Source organism: Sciurus carolinensis, unplaced genomic scaffold (genome assembly GCF_902686445.1).
Source record: "Sciurus carolinensis unplaced genomic scaffold, mSciCar1.2, whole genome shotgun sequence".
Classification (NCBI taxonomy): Eukaryota; Metazoa; Chordata; class Mammalia; order Rodentia; family Sciuridae; genus Sciurus; species Sciurus carolinensis.
In genome coordinates this window covers 65,535-88,137 of record NW_025920395.1, presented here as the reverse complement: position 1 = coordinate 88,137, position 22,603 = coordinate 65,535, and the positions used below count along the sequence as shown (strand labels likewise).

The window sequence follows — 22,603 nt, the reverse complement described above, 5'->3', positions numbered from 1 at the left end:
GGTGATGGCTGCTGTGTTGGACAGGAGAAATTGACAGTAGTTTGTGTACATTTGCTTATTTTTTTTTTAAAGAATGTCTTGCAGTCACTTGGTGTCTCTTTCTAGGATGTATGTATCACTTCTTCCCTGCCTTTGTTTCCCCACACCAGCTCTTACTTGCCTCACTGCCATCCATTCACCTGGACTTTTTGGACCCACAGCATGCTCTTCTGTTTTGTCTGGGCTCAAGGTGAGGCCAGAGTGTCTCTGTCTTCCCTGAGAGATGGTGGCTCTTGTTACAGAAGCCTCTCCAGATGAAAGTAGGTACAATGGCCTCCACAGTTGGTGACCCAGCTCCATCTGGTGGCTGCTGTTCCTAGCTCCTCATTTGGTTGCTCCTCTCATTCTTCCAACTTGATGCCCTTGAACTTGAACACTGCCAGCTGCCTTCACTGTGCTGGCAAATGGAGAGAGGGCCAGTTCCCTGAGCATGCTACTGGAAGGACCCCTGGGTTTCAAGCCTGCCCACCTGAGGCTGAGCTAAGCCTGGTCCAGTGGTGACCATGCCCCAGGCTGGGCACCTTGAAGAGGAAGCTACTGTCACTGTGGGAACTGAGGCTGGACAAGTGCAGAAGCCACCATGGAAGAGTGGGCCTGGACCTGGGGCTCCCATGCTTCTCAGGGTGAACCATGTAGGGGGACCTGTTTCTACCAACTTCTCAAGAAATTCACTTTATAGCTTCTTTGGGCTCCAGTACAGTTCTGGGGGCAGGGCTGGAATGGCTGCTTTCTGCTGGGACTAAGTGGCAAGTAGGGAGGCCCATATGCATGTGGCTTGGTTACAAATAAACACCAGAGACTTCATGGTAAGTACTTGTTCTGTTTTACTCCATCCACCCCTAAAGTGAAGAAAACCAAGACTTCTTCATTGCCACGTCCCCACCTTCAACACTGAAACAGCCATCTGATCTGTCTCACCTCAGGATTCTGCGGGACAGTATAAAGGGTCTTGAATTTCATCTGAGAGTTCATAGTTCAATTTTTCCTCTCCTCATCTCAAAGTCCCTGTCTTAAGACCCTCTCTCTCAATACGGTCCCCACAACTTGCCAAAATGGATTTAAGGAATACAGCAACACAGCACTCAAATCCCTGGTGCTCCTGCCCCAACCCCTTCCAGGAAGAGTGCTCATCCTCAAAGCCCATTGGAAGCTCAACCTCTCCTTTAAACCCCCTGTTCATTTCCACCCAAGAACCTAAAGTTCCCTGTTCTGTTATCTTTTGTGAAGGCAGAATAAAAGAAAACCATTGAGGCAGACCCGGCCTCAGTCCTGAACGCACCCATCTGCCAGGTGCTGACCACCTGCTTTGGCCTGTGCTGAGGGCCCTGCAGGTGCATTTCCCCATCTGGTTTCCTCTTGCCCTCTCCTTAGGTACCTTCCAGTGCTTCTACACAAGCCTTGGGCCAAAACTCAGCCCCCTTAGCTTGATATTCAAATATGTAGGAGCTCAACGTTTGGGAGTACAGTATGTATACAATGTGGACTGACTAAATCCAGTTAATTAACATTACATGTAGCTCACACACACAAAAATACAATTTTATCTGTCAATTTAAAAATGAAAAATTTAAAAAACCCAAGTGCCTGCTGATCTCACAGCCAGGTTCCTTTCCAGTCCAGGGCCTCTCCGTGCACCAAGACTCTTTACAGAGACCCACAAGCCTCATTTTCCAGCTGACCACCGAGAGAAGTTTTAGGGAGAGAAATGTTCAGGGGGTAGTTCTACTGAGCAAGTATTTTCTGTTCCTTTAGACACAAAGGGAAATGATGCTTTTCCACTCCAGCCATTTAGGTTTGTGCTGGCTCACAGCCTGTGGGAGCCAGGACCCTTGAGGTCAGTGAGGGATGCCTTAGCAGTGGCCAGGGAGATGCCTGTACTCCCTGTGGTGGGTCCTGCAGAGCCTGGAGGCTGGCTTGGTTCAAACATGGTTAAGTTGATCCCTACAGTGACTGGCCAGTTGGGGACTTGAAACCAGTGGTTTATGTTCTTATACCTGAATTTATTTAAAATTTCCACCCAACCCACTTCCCTAGTATTGAGGAGTAACATTCATGAAGAGCCTGGGAGGTGCTCTGGAGAAACTAAAGCACCGTAGGGGAAGAGAGAGCTCTTCCTGTTGCAGAGTGAAGGGGGCTCAGGCTCTGTACAGCCTGTTTCTAATTAGTAGCTATGCTGTTATTAGCTGATCAACTGTAAATCACATATTAATAACTGTCTCATTTCTCATTTGGGGACAGATGTTATCAGATCTGATCATTTTATCTCAAAATGCAGGGGAAGACCTCCCCTGGAAATACTTGCCTTGGTCTTTTCAGTCCTGTCTGACCTGGGAGCTTTTCAGGCCTCTTTTAGGCTATTTGCAGTCACAAGTGTGATTTTAACCGAGGTTATCTATACATGGCAATCGCAGCGCTCAGCGTCGCTGAATGCAGTTAACACACTTGGGCAACTAGGTGGAGACAATATGAATATTAAACATTAGTAACTCCTACATTACTTTATGATCGCACCGTGAACAGAGCCTTTGACTTCTCTCCCTGCACCTCCAGGATGCGTCGCCAGGTGGGGAGCACTGAACTTGGTTCCCGTGGGATCCTAGGTGGGGCTATCGAATGCAGAACTCCCTTCCCTTCATCTAATTTCAGGTCCTGGGGCCTGGGAATTGGCACTTTGAATTTGCAAAAGACAAGGCAGCCTCTCCTGCTTCTGCTGGCAAGAAACCGGGGCCGCGCTGGCTGCAGGGGGCGCCGCAGGCTCCCTGGAGGGCCGGGGGCAGGGGCCCGGGAGTCGGAAGGGGCGCGCGGCACTGGCCAACACAACCGTCCGGAATCCTCCTCCGGGACTCGCCCGGAGGCCAAGAAGGAGGCACCAGACATTCGGACAGAGGCCTGGCAGCGCAGCAAGGCAGCATTGGGGCCGTGGTGCGCTCCTCCAGAGTAGGCCCGCTCTGCGGGGCCGGCGCCACCTGCGGATCGGAAGGAACCACACGCCAGCTCCTGGGTCTGGGCAGCCGCCGTCCTCGTGGTGCAGAGCCCCTGCGTGTACTTTTCTGTGTGTTTGCACCGCCCGGTAGGGGCGAGCGCAGGGGCGGGAACCCAAGAGCGAGATGAGAAGTGCTGGCAGACCCCTGTCATGCGGGGCCTCGGGTGAGATTTCTCTAAGGTCCACCAGGTCTGCCCTAGTGAGCAGCGAGCTGCATTGAACGTGCGTCCAGGGGACGCTGCCAACCTGAAGCAGGTTGGGCACAGGGCTGGCTGTATGCAGGACCTGGCAGAGATCCTGGATGGTTGATCTTTTTGAGCCTGTGCAAATGAACTAGGTCTCAGTTCCTTGTTTGTAAAGTGAAATTAATGATATGCATCTCCCGGTCTAATTTCTGCATGCAGAGAACGTGGCACTGGGTGCTCACTAGATGGCAGGAATTACTGTATCAACGTGCAAATATCAACAGAAACTAAAGTACATTGTCCTAGGTCTGTCCCCTACCCTGTAGATTAGGATGCTGGCCTGCTAATTTTTTCTTAAATTGTAAACAGCCATTTTGGATGAGCAATAAATTATCAAGTTATGATTTGGAGAGGTGTCTTATTCTTTGCTGACTACCCCTTTCTAGGCAAACTCTCAGTAAGATGTTCTTAGGAATTCTTGGGTTGATTCCTTAGTGGAAAATGATGACATAGTCTCTCAGTCACAGCTCTTTCAAGGTGGGGACTGATCTTAATGTGGGAGAGGCTCAGGTGGAATCAACTGGGGATAGGGAAAAGGGAACCCAAGTTAGATCAGAGGTTGGTGGAGGCGGGGAGATCTTTTTTCTGCAAATCTGGGGAGCCAAACAGTTAAACTTCCTGGGCGCTCTAGCAGTTAAAATCTTACCAGTCAGAAGAATCTGCATATTAGAGCTGGGGGGGTGTTGACCAATGAAGCCTTTCTGTGAATCAGAATTGTTCTTGTGACCCCCTCACTATAGAGAAAGTGAGAAGCTGGACTTGGAGAAAATTTGAGAGAGATTATGGGAGATGTTTTGGGAATTGGCTGGACACCCTGAGTTCAGTAGCACTTGGGTGCGGTGGGTCCATAAATGCAGGGGTTACAGGGAAGTGCTTCTGGTTGGGTGGGTGGGGAGGTCTGCCTTTGGTATTGGGGCAAGTCTCTGGGCTTGTCTCCCCAACCATCATCCTGCTTGCCACCACACCTCCTGTTGGACATGCTGAGAATGCCCCTGTCTCCGGGGCCCTGGTGACCCTTTGAATCACCTCCAACCTGCCCAGGATGACTGGAAGTGTTTTAGCTTAGAATTTACCAAACTTTGTTCTTCTTTGTAGGCTTTAAAGCTTGGTGCCCTTTTGGTAAATGTGACCTCTAAATCCTGGTGTGACAGGAGTAGGATTTGCTGTCCTGAATCAAGTCACTAAGCTCAGGTCCTGACTCCTCATTGGGGAAAACTACAGAGATGGAAACCTTAAAATCTGGGAGCAAAAAGAGGGTCCTTCCCTCCTGGATGATATTCCAGGTGGCTGAGAGGAGGGTGGTGCCAGTGAAGACCCCCAAGAGGAGGAGAATGGCAGCAGGTTCAGTGGCAGTAGGGTGAGCCAACCTCTGGTCAGGGTGCTCCTGGGGAAGCTCAGGAGGGAAGAGGGCCTCTTAGTGGCCTCAGGCCTGTGGAGTGGGTAGACTGAGGTGGGTGGAATTTCCCTCCCAGTCTCTGGAGCTCTTAGGAAGGAAGCTGAGCAGTCCCCTCAGAGTTGGGTGCCCTCCTCTGGCCCTGTGTGGTCGAGGTCTCCAGTGCCAGAATCTTGACTGTCAGCACACGTAGGGTGGGCTTGGGATATTAACAAGCTCTCAAAATGCCAGTTGTCAAAATATTAGTATCTACATTTACAACAGAAATTATAACCTCCAGTGGGCAAGTTCAATGGAGCCAGTCACTGGGCTTCCTGAATGGTACCTGCTTATCCTATGGACAGAGCTTTGGAGACAGGCGGATGAACAGCAAGAAGCGGAAACCGTAGGTGGGTTAGTTGAATGATGGTAATGTGGGGGAGGAGGGTCTTCATGGTACCAGCATCATGCAGGAGGGGACATCTGCCACTCTTAGACAGGCCCAGGCTTTCAGCACCTCTGGATCCTCCTTCTCTGCCCAGCCCCCCTTTGCTATTGTTGCAGGCTTTTTAAATGTGTTCATGCCTTCCAGTCTATTTCAGTCATTTTGGCCTAAAGGCCCGTATCTATACATGTCCACTAGGTGTGTTTCAAGGTGTGACTCTCAGGAGCTGGCCTTGTCCCCAGTAACAGATTCTTATTGGGAGTTGTTGGAGGGTAGGAGGCCCTGTGCTTGGCACAGGGTGACCGGGAGAAAGAAGTCATGTTCCTGCCCCAAGGAAGGTGCTGTTGTGCTCATCCCTGGTGGGAAGACCAGGGATGCAACTATCTTGCTCTCATTTCCTTCTTCCTGTGAGCCTGGAGACCCTCTGTCCCCATTCGTGACTTCAAATCTTTGTTTCAGATCCCCTGCCATGAAGACTGTGTACTGCATGAATGAAGCAGAAATGGTGGATGTAGCTCTGGGGATCCCGATTGAGGTAAAGTCAGCTGTGTCCCTTTCTGCTCTTATGCTCTTGTGACCAGAGACTTCATGGACAGAAACCAATCCAGGGCCCTTGGTCACTGTCAGGGATTCTGCTTCATTAGCTGGCTTCTTCCATGTGTTCCTTCCCTTGTTTTTCCCTCAGCCATGCTGCCCCTGGCCTTCCCCATGTAGGCTGAGCCTTTGGGACTATATACCTGGAACAGGTGTGTGTGAGAGACAGCATGCACCATGATTCTGTGTGGTATGAGGAAGGGACACAAAATGTTCACCTGATTGTGTTCTCAGAAGGGTGTCAGTTGGCCAAGATCATTCTCAACTTCTGCACCTCTCCTTCGCAGAATGCTGGGGAAGTCATTGGCTTCCTGAAGTAATAATCGGACCACCATACAGTTTTATAGCACTTTACAGTTTATCATGTGCTGTTTACACAGTGTATTACCTCATTAATCCTCACAATAACACTTGGGGTTTATTAATTCAGATACTGTTACCCCCAAGAAGCTGGAACTCAGGGTTTCCTTAGTTCTGTGATGCAGCCTGGGCTCCTCCCATTCTCTCACCCTACATTCCTATTGGTTTCTTCTTTCTGCTCAGCTGTTCCTCAAATCCCTGCCTGCTGGTCTCCCAAGTTGGTTCTGATTGCTTAAGAACCTGAGGAGTTTGGGGAGGAGTCCATGGGAGTGATGCCTGGCCTGGTCATGCAAAGTTGATTCTGGATCTGTCCCACCTCACCAATGGACATTGAGCCTGCCATTTCTTCTACTCCACAGTGCCGCACACAGGAAGAGCCCTGGGAACAGTCACCTCTGGTGGATGCTGATAAGCTGGAGCTCTCCCCCATCTGCTCCATATCTCCTCACACAAGTTCTCCTGGGAGCAGAAGTAAGGAAGAGGATGGTGGGAAATACAGGGCTGCCCAGGGCCTCAGTCCTTCCCAGGGGCTGGGGGCTTCTAGCTCTATCTGCAGAAGCCCAAGGGAGGTGGAGGAGGAAGATGTGTTGAAATATGTCAGGAAGATATTTTTCAGCTAAAGATAAACTGTTCACTGGAGTTTCTTCAGAGAGCTTATGTGGGGGGCTGTGGCCTCCACCCCCACCCCAGGGTGCAGGTGTGGCTATCTGTGCTCCCAGATTTGTCCCTCACTGGGCCTGGCATTTTAGATCAGAAGCTCCAGGTGCCCTGGGCCTTCTTGCGGGGGCTGCTATTTCCTGTGGGACAGTGAGAACTCAAAACAAGTTCCCATTAGAGTTTCTCCATGTCTGGCACAGAGGGTTGGAATCCCAATTGTCAGTTTTCAACATTCTAAAGAAAATGAGGTCACAGGCTGGCCTCCCTAAACTGCTACCTCTCTTCTGCCTGGCAGCTTCTACATTGTTCCTGGGAAGGTTTAAAGCAAGAATGGATTGGGATTCCAGAGACACTAAGGACAAAAGATCACACCAGAGTCCATGTTTCCACCTCTGTATTCAGTGTGACTTTGGAAAGGCAAAGAATGAGTACATCATTGCCATACAGGTTTTCCAGCATATAGGTGCAAGAAATACAGAGTTCTCAATGCATGGGTTGTGGTGCTCCTTTCCAGTTCTGAGTGGAGATGAGAGGGGACATAGGCTCTGTGTGTGGATCCACTTGGTCTAGTCCACCATCTCTGGCCCAAGGATCTGGTGCATCCTGCCCCACCCTCCAGGGTCACAATGATAGAAATGCATGCTGGCTGACTCCTGCTCTGTCCTTTGTGGAGGGACCTTCCAAATCTCTAATTTTCTTTGTATCATGTGTGTTCTGTCTTTAGTGGATCCCTTGGGGGCCAATTCTGGGCCATGGGGATGGAGTCCTGGTGAGGAGCTCATTGCAGCAAGTCACTCATCACTGAGGGAGGAGTAAAGATCCTAACCAGAACCTGAGGGACACTAGGTGCTCTTTCATAATGATCCTATTTGTTCCCATAAACCATCAGTAGTTCAAGTTTGGCAGTCTCTTTGAAACTGCAGTCTCCAACTGAGCCTTAGCTCCTCTCTGTCCACTTTGCGTGGCCCAGCATCTGCTCAGGCTGCATCCACCCTCAGCCACTCCCCAACTCCCAAAGTCTCACCTGACTGCCTCTCTAAAACCTTCTGTGCTTCCTGAGCATTCCTGGATGGTCTTCATCATGGACACAAGAGGGTATTTTTTTTTTTTTTGGAATGAATGAATAAATGAAAATGTGCTTGGTGTCCTTGTATTTCACGGACATGTGTTATGTCCACATTGTAACCAGACAGTGGAGTTTCTCGAGTGAGATGCCATCTTCTTGTCCCACACGTTCCCAACACAGTACTGGGATGGTCCATTTGTGCTTCTTACTGGAAATACGCAGACTTTAGGAACCGGGTCCGGACAAGTTAGAGGCTGGTCTTTTCCTAAACATTTCACATGACAGTGTCAAGATACATGGCTGGAAACTGGTGACACTCACTGATTTCCCTGCCTCAAAGTCTGTCCTGTTTTATTTTTTGCCATTTTTTTAACAATCCTGGTGATCATGTTCTCACGACAATGAGCTTTCTAATTCCTTTTAATGACCAGCCAGTGCTTCCTTCAAAGGGCAAAAGGGTAGACTGCTGAGTCATTGTAGTCACTTTTAGATGAACTTTTTCCTGTTTATAAGTAATACATACCAGTTGCCAAAAACTAGAAAATATTTGAAAGTGTAGAAAAAAGACTAAAACCCATCTGTAACTCCTGGTCATAGAAATAGCCACTCTTGGCACTCTGTAAGGTTGTTATATAAGTTAGGATCACATAAATATATGTTTGCATTCCACTTTGTGAATATTATTGTAAAATAAATGTTTCCCTATATTCTAGAAAGGTTTCCTGAATGAAACTTTTAAGGGCTTTATATAGCCATATCAGAACTTAAATTGTTTATAAACTGTATTTTATAATGTTATTTTATAATAATATAATGATATTGTGATTTTGTGAATCAATTTATCCTCCCAGCAGCAGTGTAAGAGAATGCTTATCTGTTTTTTTATTTTTCCCCCAGCTTTTTTTCTTTTTTCTTTTCTTTTCCAGAGTAATCGTGTCACTACTCTGTCCCAGGCTGGCCTTGAACTCTTGGGCTCAAATTGTCATCCTGCCTCAGCATCCCAAGAGCTAGAACTATAGGCACGTGCCATTGTCCCCAAGAATGCTTGTTCCCTAGAATTGCATATTCTCAAGTACTTTGGTCTTGGTGACAGATGACTTGTTATTTTCTTTCAGAGTTAGTAAAGTTCAATATTTTCAAGTAATGACCACTTATATTTCTTCTTTTATGAAGGGCTATTCTTTTGATGAATCTACTCCAAGTCAATTTTGACAAATCTAAGCAGTCAAATTTATATCAATGAATCAAACCACTCAAGTTAATATTGAGGTATCTATCAAGTTGGGTTGATAGGATCAAATCTACTTAGATGAATCAATATTGATGAATCTACACCAAAGGGTCTATATCAATAAATCTACCCCAACTGGTAGATATCAATGAATCTCACCTACAGATCCATATAAATGAATCTACTCTTAAGTATGAATATCAATGAATCTACACTGATGGATTGATATTGGTGAATCCCTCACATCAAATCAAAATGGACAAATCTATCCTGTAGAGTTGATATTGACAAATCTACCTCTTTGAATCAATATTGACCAATCTATCCTGAAGAGACAATATTGATGAATCTGCCTAATAAGTGGATATGCATGAACATACCTGATGGGTGGATATCAATGAATCTACCCTGCTGGGCAGATACTGATGAATCTGCCTCTATAGGTTGATCTATGAATCTACCCTGATGTGCTGATATGGGCAAATCTACCCCAACTGGTCACTGTTGATGAATCTGCATTGACCAATCAATATTAATGAATTCACAAGTTGATATTGACACATCTACTCCAATGAGTTGATAATGATGAATCGATACCAAAGAGTTGATAACAATGAATATACACTGACTAGTTGATATTGATGAATCTACACCAAGGGACAATATCAACAAAACTACACCAACCAGTCGATATCAATAAATCTACCCAACTGGTCAATATTGATGAATATATACTGACCAATCAATATGGATGAATCTCTACCAATGAGTTGATATCAACAAATCCAAATTGATGAATCAATATTGACAAATTGATATCAACAAATCTACAGTGAAGTAATAAAATTGACAAATTTGCATTGATGGATCTACACAGATATTTTGACGTGATGAATCTACACAGTTGAGTCAATATCAATGAATCTACAATGATGTCAAAAACTGATGAATTTGCATAATTTGATATTCATGAAACTATACTGGGTCAATACCAACAAATCTTCCCTGTTTATTCAAATTTGATGAATGTACAGTGATGAGTAAAAACTGATAATCTACACTGAAGCATGTATACCAATAGTCAATATCAAAAAATGTACACCAATGAACCAATGCAACAAATTACCTCATCGAGGTGATATCAGTGGTAATACCCTGATGAGTAAATATTGAAATACCTATTCTAACAAGTTAATATTCATGAATCTATTCCAAAGCCAATATTGACAAATCTATACCAATGATGCAATATTGATGAATCTACCCCATTAAGTTGATATCAAATAATCTACCCTGACCATTTGTTATTGAGGAATCAGCTCCTACCAGTTAGTTCTCACAAGTGGCTCCTATGTCTTGCAGAATGTTTAGGGTGATAGGAAGGTGTTTTGCTCTAATGAGGACTTTTGTTGGATCTGTAGTGTAGTTTCAGAATTGAGGGTGATCATGAGGAAGATGAAGCCCTGACAAAAGTATTGGAACTTTTCTTTCCTCACCAAAGTTGAGGAAAGAAGCTAGAGATTGAATTAATACCCATCAGGCCTAAATGATTAAGTCTTCACAAATGTCTGTATAAGATGTGGTCACAGAGGTTTTGAATTGCTGTACACAAGCAAGCTTAAGGAGAATGTTGCATCCCAACTCCATGAGGGCACAGTCTGTTGCACTGGGGACCGTGCCGAGCCTCATCCTGTGAACCTTGTCATCAGAGGTGGGCCATATAGCATCTTGTCACTTCAGTTGATTTTATTGCACTTAACATCACAGTAGGTAGGATGTATCTGTGTTTATTTGTAACTTATTTATTTATTAATTTCTACTGTGGATGGGTTGTGCATTCAGCTACAGAAAGGTTTTTGGATATTTATCTAATCAGCATCATAGATCTGATGTGTATAATTGCATGGTAGTTTTGGTTAGGCATGCTTTTTCAGAGCATGTTTCCAAATGCAGATTAATTATGGGCACTGAGTTGGGTCAGAGATTAAACTTGATTTGCCTTAGAAGGCACTGACACACCATCTTCAAAAGTGACTGCATCATGTGTCTTTCCAACAATGCCTGAAAATGCTGGTGTTCCATATCCTACTTTTTCATTGTAATGACTTCTTAGAGTTTACCAGTGGTAATTGAAGTGCCAAGCTACTATTATTTTAATTTATTATTTTCTAACATGATAAGATAGTGAACATCAATGAGTATAACTATTTTCTGATTTTTTACTTTCTTGTTCAGGTGTCTGGTCAGATATCTACTTTTGGGCATTGGAGATTGAACACAGAGTAGTCACTGAGTCACATTCCTAGCTATTTTTTTGTTCTTGTTTTTGTATTTTTATTTGAGACAGTGTCTCCTTAAGGCTGTTCTCAAATTTGCAATCCTTCTGCCTCAGACTTTTGGGCAATTGGTATCATAGGTATGCAACACTTCAGTTGGAAAAAAATGTTAAATCTTTAAGTCCATGTTTTCAGTATATTTCTTCTGTCCATTGGCTTTAGGTAGTATGTGTTAAAACTAATGACCAAGGGACATATATGTTGCTCATTCTTAGAGAAATGATCTAGTATGTGTGAGGCCATGTGTTTGATCCCCAGTACATGAACACACACACACACACACACACACACACACACACACACACACACAACACTAAGTCTAAGATCACATAGATCTTTATGTTTTCCTTCTGGAATATATTTAGTTTTCTTAAATTTTAGTTTTGGAGTATAATGGGCTATTTTTGGTATGAGTTTTCTTTTGTGCCTATATTCATTTCACTCCATATAGTTTGCAAACACTTGGTGCACATATTGCATTTTAAAAATATCATGAAAATGGATTTCATTTTAACATAAATGCTACTTGTGCAGCATTCCATTACCAGAAAAGCATGTTGTGTAATTAGCAAAGATAAAATAGTAGGCTTACAACTGTGGTTGAGGTTGTTATATCAAGAGATTTTTACTCCTCTCACTATTGGAAAGCAAAGAAAATTCACATGACAAGTCTTTAAAATATTCACAGTGTTGTATATGATGTGTCCCTATACACGTATGATGCTATAGATTATTCACTTTGAATTTCTGAGAGCCACATTGTTCTGCAATCTACAGAAGCATCCACCTCTCCCCTGAAGATACTGTGTACCTCAGAGAGGATCTGGTTTCCATGCTTTATTAAATACTTCAGAGAGGAAATAAAGTTCAACTGGTACCCTAAGTGAGTATGTGGTCAGCACTTGTGGCCCAAGCACATGGTCAGAATGGGGCTCTGTTACCAGTACCACACCATAGACTAGACCCTCATGACTTCAGCTCTGAGTCATCATTAGAGTTCTCAGCTGGAGTGGGGCCACAGCTGGCTCTGTGGAGGGCCCATGAAAAAGAAGATACATCTGCAGGTGTTAGAGAATTTCCTCCTGTCCAGGACTGCTCCTAGTGAACCTCACCTGGGAGCAATCAGAGAGGTAAGAAAGAGAGCACTGTCTGGAAACAAGAGTGCACATTTCCAGAAGACTCCACAAGAAACAAAAGGACCCAAACATGCCCAATAATGGAAAGAGTACAGAAGTTAGCCATTCAAACCATGAATACATGATGGTCTATATCCTGGTTCTCTGGGAGAATCCCATCAGAAATAAAGCAATTAATTGATTGGACCATTCCTAGTCATACATAGGGTTCCATGCCACTTGGGTTTTGTCCTTCAAATATGAACTGCAGTCTTTCACCTGAGACCAACCAAGTAACTCCAAAGTCCCAGTATTTTTGTCAGAATTACCATACCCTGAGTGCACAGGTACAGATGCAAGAACAAGAGAAATGACAGATGTAGTCTGTACTGACTTGCTGCACCTTGGTAACCTAAGGCCAGAAGGTAATGTCTGTGGACATTGTTTCTATAGGTTCTCAATTTTGGGCTTTCATTGACTGTCCTGGGTTCCATATTGTGTCTTTAAGCGTTGCTTTTCCTTAATTAGGATTGCAACAGGGAAACTGTGGTCATGAATATATCATTAAATAATGTATTATGTTTTGCAAGGTGGTTCTAATTCCGAGGAAATCATTGTTTTAAAAAATTTTTTTTCTTATGTTTTTCTATTGAAAATTTGGCACATTACACCTTTGTCTTGGATGCTATAGTCACACAGGGAATAATAAAACCCTCGGAGCTTGGTGCCTCACTGATTAGAACTGGTGATGCTGTCCTTAAAAGTGTAAAAGCCTGCACTAGGCTGATTTGGTACACATCCATATTGGGAATATTGGTAGAAACATATATTGGATGCATGGGACTAGCATTCAGGTAGGCTTTATTGAGGTACTTGTTCATGGGGCTTATTTGTTAAGACAGTAAATCTGTCACCTTTTGAATTAAACCCACTGGAACCAAGACCCATCACCCCATTTCTGTGAGTTCTTATTCTCTTCTGTTTTGGATAGTTAAGTAAAATATCCCAGCCTGGGAATTTTGAGGCACTTTTTCAGGTGTGTCCAACAAAGAGAAACTATCACCAGCTCCACTTGTTAACTTAATTGTTGTGTATAGTAACATGGAAACTGATTTAACTTTAGCCTAATACCATAAGATGAATAAATTTAGGATCAGGAGAAAAAAGGAGAGAAATTTTCATGTGTTGACTTCTATCAGTTTAAAAACCAGGGATGATTTCCTGTTTTAAAATTTTTTGGAGCTTGAGGGTGCATGAAGTCCAGCATCATTCAGAGTTACATGTCGGGGTACCGCGGACCCCACCCTAGTCTGGCACTGAGCCGGGGTGGCCCAGTTTGCAACATCGAGGACCCCATCCTAGTCTGGCACTGAGCTGGGGCGGCCCAGTTTGCAACATCGAGGACCCCACCCTAGTCTGGCACTGAGCCGGGGCCCCTGGTTTGCAACAAACAGCTAACATTGCTTAAGGAAGTTGGCCCGGCACTAAGCCAGTGCCAGAATGGACTGCTCTGATTGGACAAGGTGACTCATGCTCGCTGCGTGCCCTCTTGTTGCCCTTATTGTATTACATTGTTATCATGCTCTCCCCACATGCTCTGTAACCTGATTGGCTCATGATTCATATATAATGGTTATGACTTCCTTGTAAGGGAGAGAGGAGAAAGGAGAAAGAGGAAGAAGAGGAACAATAAAGAGCTCTGACGAACAACCAGTGTGTTGTGTCTCTCTCTGCGGGCAGAAGGGAACGTGACGAGTGGTGCCGAAACCCGGGAATGAACCAGGGACCTTTAGATCAGCAGCAACTACCTAGGTAAGTTTTAAAGATTAATGTTATATAAGTTTTAGAGATTAATGTTATATAAGTTTTAAAGATTAATGTTATATAAGTTTTAGAGATTAAAGTTAACCAGTTTGTCTGTTGTAAATAATAAATTAGGAGTGATAAAGGCAGCCTTAAAGTTCGTGGTAAAGCGACTATCAGGACACGCAGAAAAGCGGTCCGGTTAAAGTGAAAGTAGCGTGGTAAAGCGACTACAGCACGGTAAAGCGACTACAGCGCGGTAAAGCGACTATCAAGACTCACGGAAGGTGGTCCGGGGACACGCAGGAAGCGGTCCGGTTAAAGTGAAAGTAGGCACGCGGAAGGCGGCCGCTATAGCTAAAGCATGGGTTCAGAAATGTCTAGAGTTCGCATGGAAGGACTATTAAAGGCTTTATTAAAGACTAATGGAGCACCTTTAAAGGTTTCCTCAGCTAGGAAGTTTTTAAAAACTGTAGAAGACAAAGCCCCTTGGTTTTTAGATAAGGGATTGTTAAATCAAGAGAAACTATCACAAGAGACAGAAAAAGGCCCCCCTCCTGATCCCTTCCATGCAGCTCCATGGCCACCTAGGGAGGGAACACCCGTGTCCTTGAAGCAGTCCTCCCCCTAGGCAGAAATCTCAGCAGCTCCATTCCTCAAAAGTAGTAAGAAATAATGTTTTGTAATTTTCTGCATTCAAACCTAACCTGATTTCTTAACCAGGAAGAAAAAGGGTTAAAAAGTCCTGGGTGATCCTCCCCCCCCCACCTGGCCTTGCTGAAGCCTGCATTGGAATGTAGGCTGCAGCGGTCTCAGCAGGAAAGGGAGGTAACCTGAAGATAAGAAAAGAAAGAAGAAAGGGTGTCTGTTTTAAACTTCTGGGTTGCTACACAAAACTAACTCATTTTCCAGAATTCTTGTTTTGTTTTGTTTTTCTTTAATGCTGTATTTTTGAGCTCATAATTTTAATCCTGCATACCTAGGTTAATGATTTTTTTTTCTTTTTGATCAGTTCTATTTTTTATTCAACTAAAGTTTTTGAACATTTGTTACATTGCAATGGAGATTCACCTATAAAGTTACAAGGCCTTTAATTTTGTGCTATGTGTTATGTTGTACTGTCTAATGTCATGTTTTGTCTGTATCAAAACTGAGCGCTCCTAAAATTAAAATTTAAAAATGGATCCAAATACTTTTATTCACGTGATTTAAAAAGGTTCAATTTAAATTGAGTAAACTAATAAAAGTGAAATGTCTTTAAAAGTAACTTGCAAGTCTGTAGGTGGTCAAACTAATGGAATGTTGATGATAAAGAATGTCTAATATCAATTGTTTGTAGGACTTTTCTTCAACAGGAAAGAGACAGCAAATACTGTTCCGGACACTTGTCTAATATCTTGACTAAAAACAAGGTTAATAAGAGTTATGTCTTAACAAGTACAATTCTATATACAAAGGGTTCTAAAGGTTTCAACTGTGCTTCAATTAGAGTACTATAAACAAGAAAATATTTAATCTTATTGAAATAGAACAATTTATCTAAATTCAAAAATTTCATGAGAGTTGTTTCAGAATGTGAACAAAAAGGGGTCAACAGATAGGAAAAAAAAATAAATAAATAAAAGGTTCTGGGTTTGGAAATATATTTAATAAAAAGGAAAAGAAAATGTTTCTGGGTAAAAAAGTGCCTGTGTAATGGAATACATGAGGGTCTAAGTAAGTGCTAAGAAAGTCTGTGTAAGTAAAGGGCAAGGTTCAACAAGTCTGTGTGTAACTAAGTTGGTTGTATGTGTGTAAGACAGCTAAAGCTATTTAAGGTTTTTCCTAAGGTGAAATACTAATGTTCTGATATAAGCCAAAGTTTAATCTATATGGTAAAATAACATGGTAAAATAACAAGGATTTCTTAGAAACACTAATTTACTCTTAACTTTGTGTCTATTAAGTTTTATTCTTTAAAACAATTAGTCTTAAAAATTGGGATTTATACAATTATGGTTAAACAACTGTTAAGAGTATTGTACTATGTTACAGAGTCTAAATTTTTCTTTAAAAACTAAATTTAGTAAGATTAAAGTGTCAAGGTAATTGTGAAGTGGTCACTCCTTGTATATTAAATGTATTCATATTTTCCAAGTATACAAATTTTAAAGCAGGGTATTTATCAAGCTGCTATTCTCCAAACTTCTCTCTCAATGTTGGAATGCTTCTAGGTTCTCACGAGCAGTCTTAATGCCTATTCCTACCTTCCTACCAGTCCCAGTCTCTGTTACAGATACAGAACTACCAGTGCTATTATCAAGAAACAAAAGAGATTTTGGCATCACAACAGCTGTGATCACTGCCATTGCAGCCTCTGCAGCAGCAGCCACAACCGCAGCAGCCGCATTGACAACTACAATACAGACAACAACTACAGTTAATCATTTGGCAGAAAACACTGCCACTGCCTTACAGACTCAAGAGACCTTAAACCAACATTTAAGAACAGGCATCCTCCTAGTAAATCAAAGAGTGGACTTATTACAAGAACAAGTGGACTTGTTACAAGAACTTATGGGTCTAAAATGTGTTCTTTCTTTAAAAGCAGTTTGTGTTGCCCCTATCACTTTTTATAATGATAGTCATGCAGCTATGTTGTCTAGAAATCTTCTCACTATCTTACTTGTACTTGGTCATATGGGTTTGACAATTTAACCTCTCAACTAAGAGCTGAAATTATGAGAGTCAATACCACCAGGGTAAATGTGGCATCTGTATCTAAAATGGTCAAATGGTTCTCTACTGCTCTAGGTTTTGTGAAACAGTGGGCAAGCCTTAGCTCCCTAGGACTAATATTTTAGGTGTTTTATATCTCATTTGCTTAATTTATCAATTACAAGCCACCCAACAGAGAGATCGAAACATCCTTCCTGGTCCTGACTGCCATTAAGGCTAGAGGCCTCCCCCCATATACGGCAAGTATGCTAGACCGGTAGTCAACGACGGGTAATGAAGGAGGTGGCCATGTACCAACCTAAGACAGAAGCTATAGCATGCTCTACAGTCTTTGATGACGGGTAAGGACATGTGCTGACCCCTCAACCTAAGACAGGCACGGTCTCAGGCCTTTTCTTTTAATAAAAGAAAGGGGGAGCTTTCGGGGTACCTAGTCTGGCACTGAGCCGGGGCGGCCCAGTTTGCAACATCGAGGACCCCACCCTAGTCTGGCACTGAGCCGGGGCGGCCCAGTTTGCAACATCGAGGACCCCACCCTAGTCTGGCACTGAGCCGGGGCCCCTGGTTTGCAAAAAACAGCTAACATTGCTTAAGGAAGTTGGCCCGGCACTAAGCCAGTGCCAGAATGGACTGCTCTGATTGGACAAGGTGACTCATGCTCGCTGTGTGCCCTCTTGTTGCCCTTATTGTATTACATTGTTATCATGCTCTCCCCACATGCTCTGTAAACTGATTGGCTCATGATTCATATATAATGGCCATGACTTCCTTGTAAGGGAGAGAGGAGAAAGGAGAAAGAGGAAGAAGAGGAACAATAAAGAGCTCTGACGAACAACCAGTGTGTTGTGTCTCTCTCTGCGGGCATAAGAGGAATGCGACAGTTACAGTTCTTTATTTTGGTGATTTTCCCCAAATTTATGTCATTCTGCAGTAAATTTCATGGAACACTGAAGCAGTTAGCAATGCCCTATCTTGGAAGCCATCCCACAGGAGTGATTATGTATATGGATGTGAATTTTCAAGTATTTTTCAGGACAGATGTCTATCATCTGCCTCCCACCTTTGGTGAGAAGGTAATGAGCAGCAAATTAGCTTTGTGTGCACAAGGAAGATTGTTCTGAATTTCCTGGGATTGGTAGGTAATTCCTGAAGTTTCTTAGGGAAAGGGAATGATATCACCTCATTGTGTTCCATTCAACAGTGAAAACAGGCAATTCAGTGAAGATGCATTTTGTTAGTATTTGTCCCTTGCAGGGAGTGGTCTTCTATTCTTTATGCAGTCCTCAAAACTGAATTGTGTGTTCTTTCTGTTCCAGTAACCTTAGTTATTGAATCAATATTGCCTTCTGGAGCTGAAGAAATAGCTTGTTTTGGAGAGCGCTCACCTAGCTTGCATAAGGGCCATGGTTTGAATCCCTGGCCTCTCAGACTGGGGTGGGGGTGGGTATGGGGGTGGCAGGGACAAAAAACTCTTTTAGGAGCTGAAGAAATATTGCCTTCTGAAATGGACCTTGTTTCCAAATTTTAGTTGAAATCATAGAAGGAAACTATCTATCTTCAATTGCACATAAGGCAAAAGGAAGTCGCTTGCAGGGTCAGGATGTGGTGGCACATTCATGTAATCCCAGAAGCTTGGGAGGCTGAGGTAAGAGGATCCCAATTTCAGAACCAGCCTTAGAAATGGTGAGGTGCTAAGAAAATTCAGTAAGATTTTGTCTCTCAATAAAATACAAATAGGGCTCAGGATATGGCTCAGTGGTTCATTGCCCCTGAGTTCAATCCCCATACCCACCCCAATAAAGAAGTGGCTTGCTGCCAACTGAGAGAAGAAACAAATCCTTTCCCTAATGTCATGGAAAAAATGAAGTCCTCTTCCATGGTTATGACCTTTATATTGAACAAACTTTTGGCCATTTTACACCATCCTTTCTTTTTGATATAATTTGTGAATCAGCAAATTTTATAACCCAAATATTTTCACCTACCTTAGGCACTTAGAACTGAATCACAGCAATTTCAGCTCCTTGCCACTTCAAGGTGTCCCCAGGCCTCTGTGAGCTGCCACACCAAGTATTTCCACAAAACTCCAGGATCCAAGCAGTGCTTTCTGCACTGAGAATATGGAAACAGACAAAAACAAGACATCCCATGACTCCACTTTAGAAGAAAAATCTCATGACCCCTGTGGATTTCTGTTTCTTTGAAACAAGATGTGCTGATGTAGATTCATTAATGGGGGGGGGGAGCTGCTGCCCTTGGGCACCAGGATGCTGTGGTGTTTGTGGTCCCTTGCTGTGTAACCACATTATACTATGGGAAGAGACTTTGGAACATTTCTACATTGCACAAGAAGCCATTTGCAGGTCTATTGCAAGGGGAGGCACTTTTTAGATGCTCTAGTATGTATTCCATTTTAGAACTACAGTTCACAGAACAGATATTATATCAGTTTTAGATTCTGTTTTATGGGTAATACATTACATTAAGAGCTAAGTGCAGATATTGTATTATCATGAGATATTTTTTCATGGATATTATTTTTGTATAAAAAACTTTAGGGTAGCTATTACATTTGTTATGGATGCTAGAGCACTCATCTTCTAAAAGTATCCTAGTTGTATGGAATCTATTTTATTTATATTAAATGCAGTACTGTGGTTTATGTAATAGTATTAAAACCTTAGGCAATTTTATTAGTTGTACTTGTTATAGTATGAATAATGCATCAATATTAAAAGACACAGGACAGATATTGTTACAGTTTGAAATGTTATACTATAGATATCATATTAGTATTAAGGATTATACATAAATAGCTATGTCACTTTTAGAAGTTCAAGTATGCATATCATGTTAGGATTAAAGTCACCATGGAAGTTAATACATTTATTTAATAGTATCTCATGGATATTATATTAGTTCAATAACCACAATGCAGATATTTTATTACCATAAGGTTGTATAATATACATATCATGATAATACTAAATGCTGCAGAGAACCTGTTTACTAGTTTCAGGTGTTATGTCAAGAATATTAAATGAATGTTAGATGGCCACTATGAATATTATAATCATCTTTAAAGTCCCAAGGAATCTACTGTATTAGTTTAACATGGAATAGTAAGAATATTCCTTTAGGATTAAAGACAACATGTCAATTATTATTTTTAGAGGGTACAAAAAATATGTCATATTCATATTAAGAGGCCCAAGCCAGTGAGCTATTATATTATGTTTGTATTTTATAGAATGGAAAGGATTTTAGTATGAACAGGCAGAGACCAGTGATTACAGCAGTTTTGATGCTATAGTATGAATACAATGTCAGTATTGAAAGACCAAGGAACAGTTTATTTTTTGTGTGTTGCTGAGGATTTAATCCAGTGCCTCAAATGTGTTAGGCAAGTGCTCTAACAATAATTCACAACTCCAGCACAAAAGAATAGTTTTTATAATAATTCACAACTCCAGTCCAAAAGAATAGTTTTTATATTAGTTTCAGAGGCCATTTTCCATATTACATATATTTGAAAGGACTCAGGGAAACTATTAAATTTGGATGCAAAGTGATTGATAATATTTTAGTATTAAAAGCACAAGGCAACTACTATATTAGTTATAAATGCTAATGTATGAATATTATGTTAAAACTAAAGGATGAAGTGCATACTAAGGATATTATGTGAGTGTCAGCAGTCACAGTAAGGGAAAAATTAGTATTTTCAGTCACAGTGAACATATTTTGTGAGTGTCAGGTTCCAGAGTGAGGATATTATGGTAGTGTCAGAAGTCAAGTGTAAGCATTATATGAGTGTCAGATGCTAGAGTGAGGAGCATTATGTGAGATTCTTGGGTCAGAGTTGCAATATTATGTGAGTGTATGTGGTCAAATGAGGTAAGTTTTGAATTTTGTTTTGCTGAATATTCATGTGTGGAAAAGCATGATACTCATGATGATCTCATCCACAAAAATGGAATGTTGTGTATGCATACTCATGATCTAGAAGGCATGTTCAACTAAGCTGCTTGCAAATAAATAACTTTGTTCTTTGCTTGCATTTTTAATTTTTCTGTAATTTACATATTAACATTTTCAAAAAAATAAATGCTATTTTTAAAAAAGTTGTCAAGTGAGGATTATATGTGAACGTGAGGGTCCACATGTCAAATATTTTGTGAGTGTTTTATGCTACAGTGAAGATACTATGTGAGTATTAGAGGTCAAGGGAAAGAAGTTGTCAGAGACAAGGCAGTATTCAGCATCTACGGGGCACAAGTCTTCACTGTTCTTGAAATAAAAGCATGGATTTGGAGGTGGGAGGCTGAATCCAGTTAGAATTCTATCATAAAATTTCAGGTGAAAGTCAGTGAGGATGTAAGGCTGTTCACAGTGGGACAGTGTCAGAGGAGATGTATCTTTGGGACCCAGGGAATTCCAGGACAAGGGGATTAACATGGGGTTGGGAAAAAGTGGGAGTTGTGTATGAAGAGGGTAAAGGACAGAGTAAGCTCATGGGTAAAGAGTTAAGAGTTTATTTGCAACCATGTTGAGTTTGAGGATGCTGTAGGACATTTGGGTGCAAGTATCCAGGCAGAGCTGGAAAGGAGAGTTTGGGGCTGAAGAGAAGTTAGAGAATCATCAACATGTGAGGGGAAGTTAAAATCATGGAAGTGGATACAGTCACTCAGAAGGTCTGCAGCCTAGGGAACTATGGGGTGGTTGGTCAGGGAAGTTGTGGGATGAGTTGTTGAAAGACTGGTAGTTTGAAATGCTATGGTTCTCTGTGTATGATAGATGAGCTCAGGATAAAACAAGTAAAGTGATGCTCACAAGGGGTAGTTATGGAGTATCCAAAGCCAGATCAAAGGGGCATATAAAACTGAGGCTAAGGATTCTGTTATTTTTTCTTTCATTGAAACTGTGAATTTTAATAAATATGCTATTTTAAGGTAATGATTTGGTGACAGTGCACAGGACTGATGAGAAAGGGGAACATGAGGAAGGTGGACTGGGTAAGGTAGATGTGTAGGATACCTTCTCTAAAGTGATAGTGGTTGAGTACAGAAAGAATTGAAATGAGGGGATACTTAGGAGCATGAATTCCAGGAAGATTAAGAGGCCATGGCATTTTGCATCATGGCAACTGAGACATGGGTGGTGGACAGAGCCATGAGCACAGTGATCACACTTTGTTTTAAACTTGTTTGTAGCACCTGAAACATACTTGTACCCTCAGTGTTCGTCGAGGGGATAAATGATACAGTTGACAAAGGTAAAGTTTAAGAAACATTGGATGTAGAAAGATGATGATTAGTTCAAGTTTGAACATGGTCATTGTAAGTGGAGAAGCCAGTGAAGGGTTAGGGGACAGTGCTGGGGCATCCGGCATTCCATCCAATGCTTGAAAAAGATCCTCTGGAGGATGATTGCAAAGGCTCATCCTAAAAGGAATTACTGGATGTTTTGCTCTGGAGCATGATGTTTTTTCTGCTGTGTTTTTCTGATAATATATTACTCATTTCAGTCTGAACGGATTGCTTAAGGGGACGAGGGGAATACAACAAAAATTCCAGAAAATATTACCTACAATCTGAAAAACAATGGGTCTTTACGACTAACAAAATTAAAAATAATTT

General features: G+C 42.2%; 1 protein-coding gene across 1 annotated transcript; it reads left to right on the top strand.

Moving 5' to 3' along the window:
• The first annotated feature begins 4,490 nt into the window (after nt 1-4,490).
• Nucleotides 4,491-6,658, top strand: LOC124975686 (cell cycle regulator of non-homologous end joining-like). Its single transcript, XM_047538285.1, has 3 exons — nt 4,491-4,624; nt 5,544-5,619; nt 6,398-6,658. The coding sequence occupies exons 1-3, from the start codon at nt 4,491-4,493 to the stop codon at nt 6,656-6,658; spliced, it is 471 nt and encodes a 156-aa protein (XP_047394241.1).
• The last annotated feature ends 15,945 nt before the right edge of the window (nt 6,659-22,603 follow it).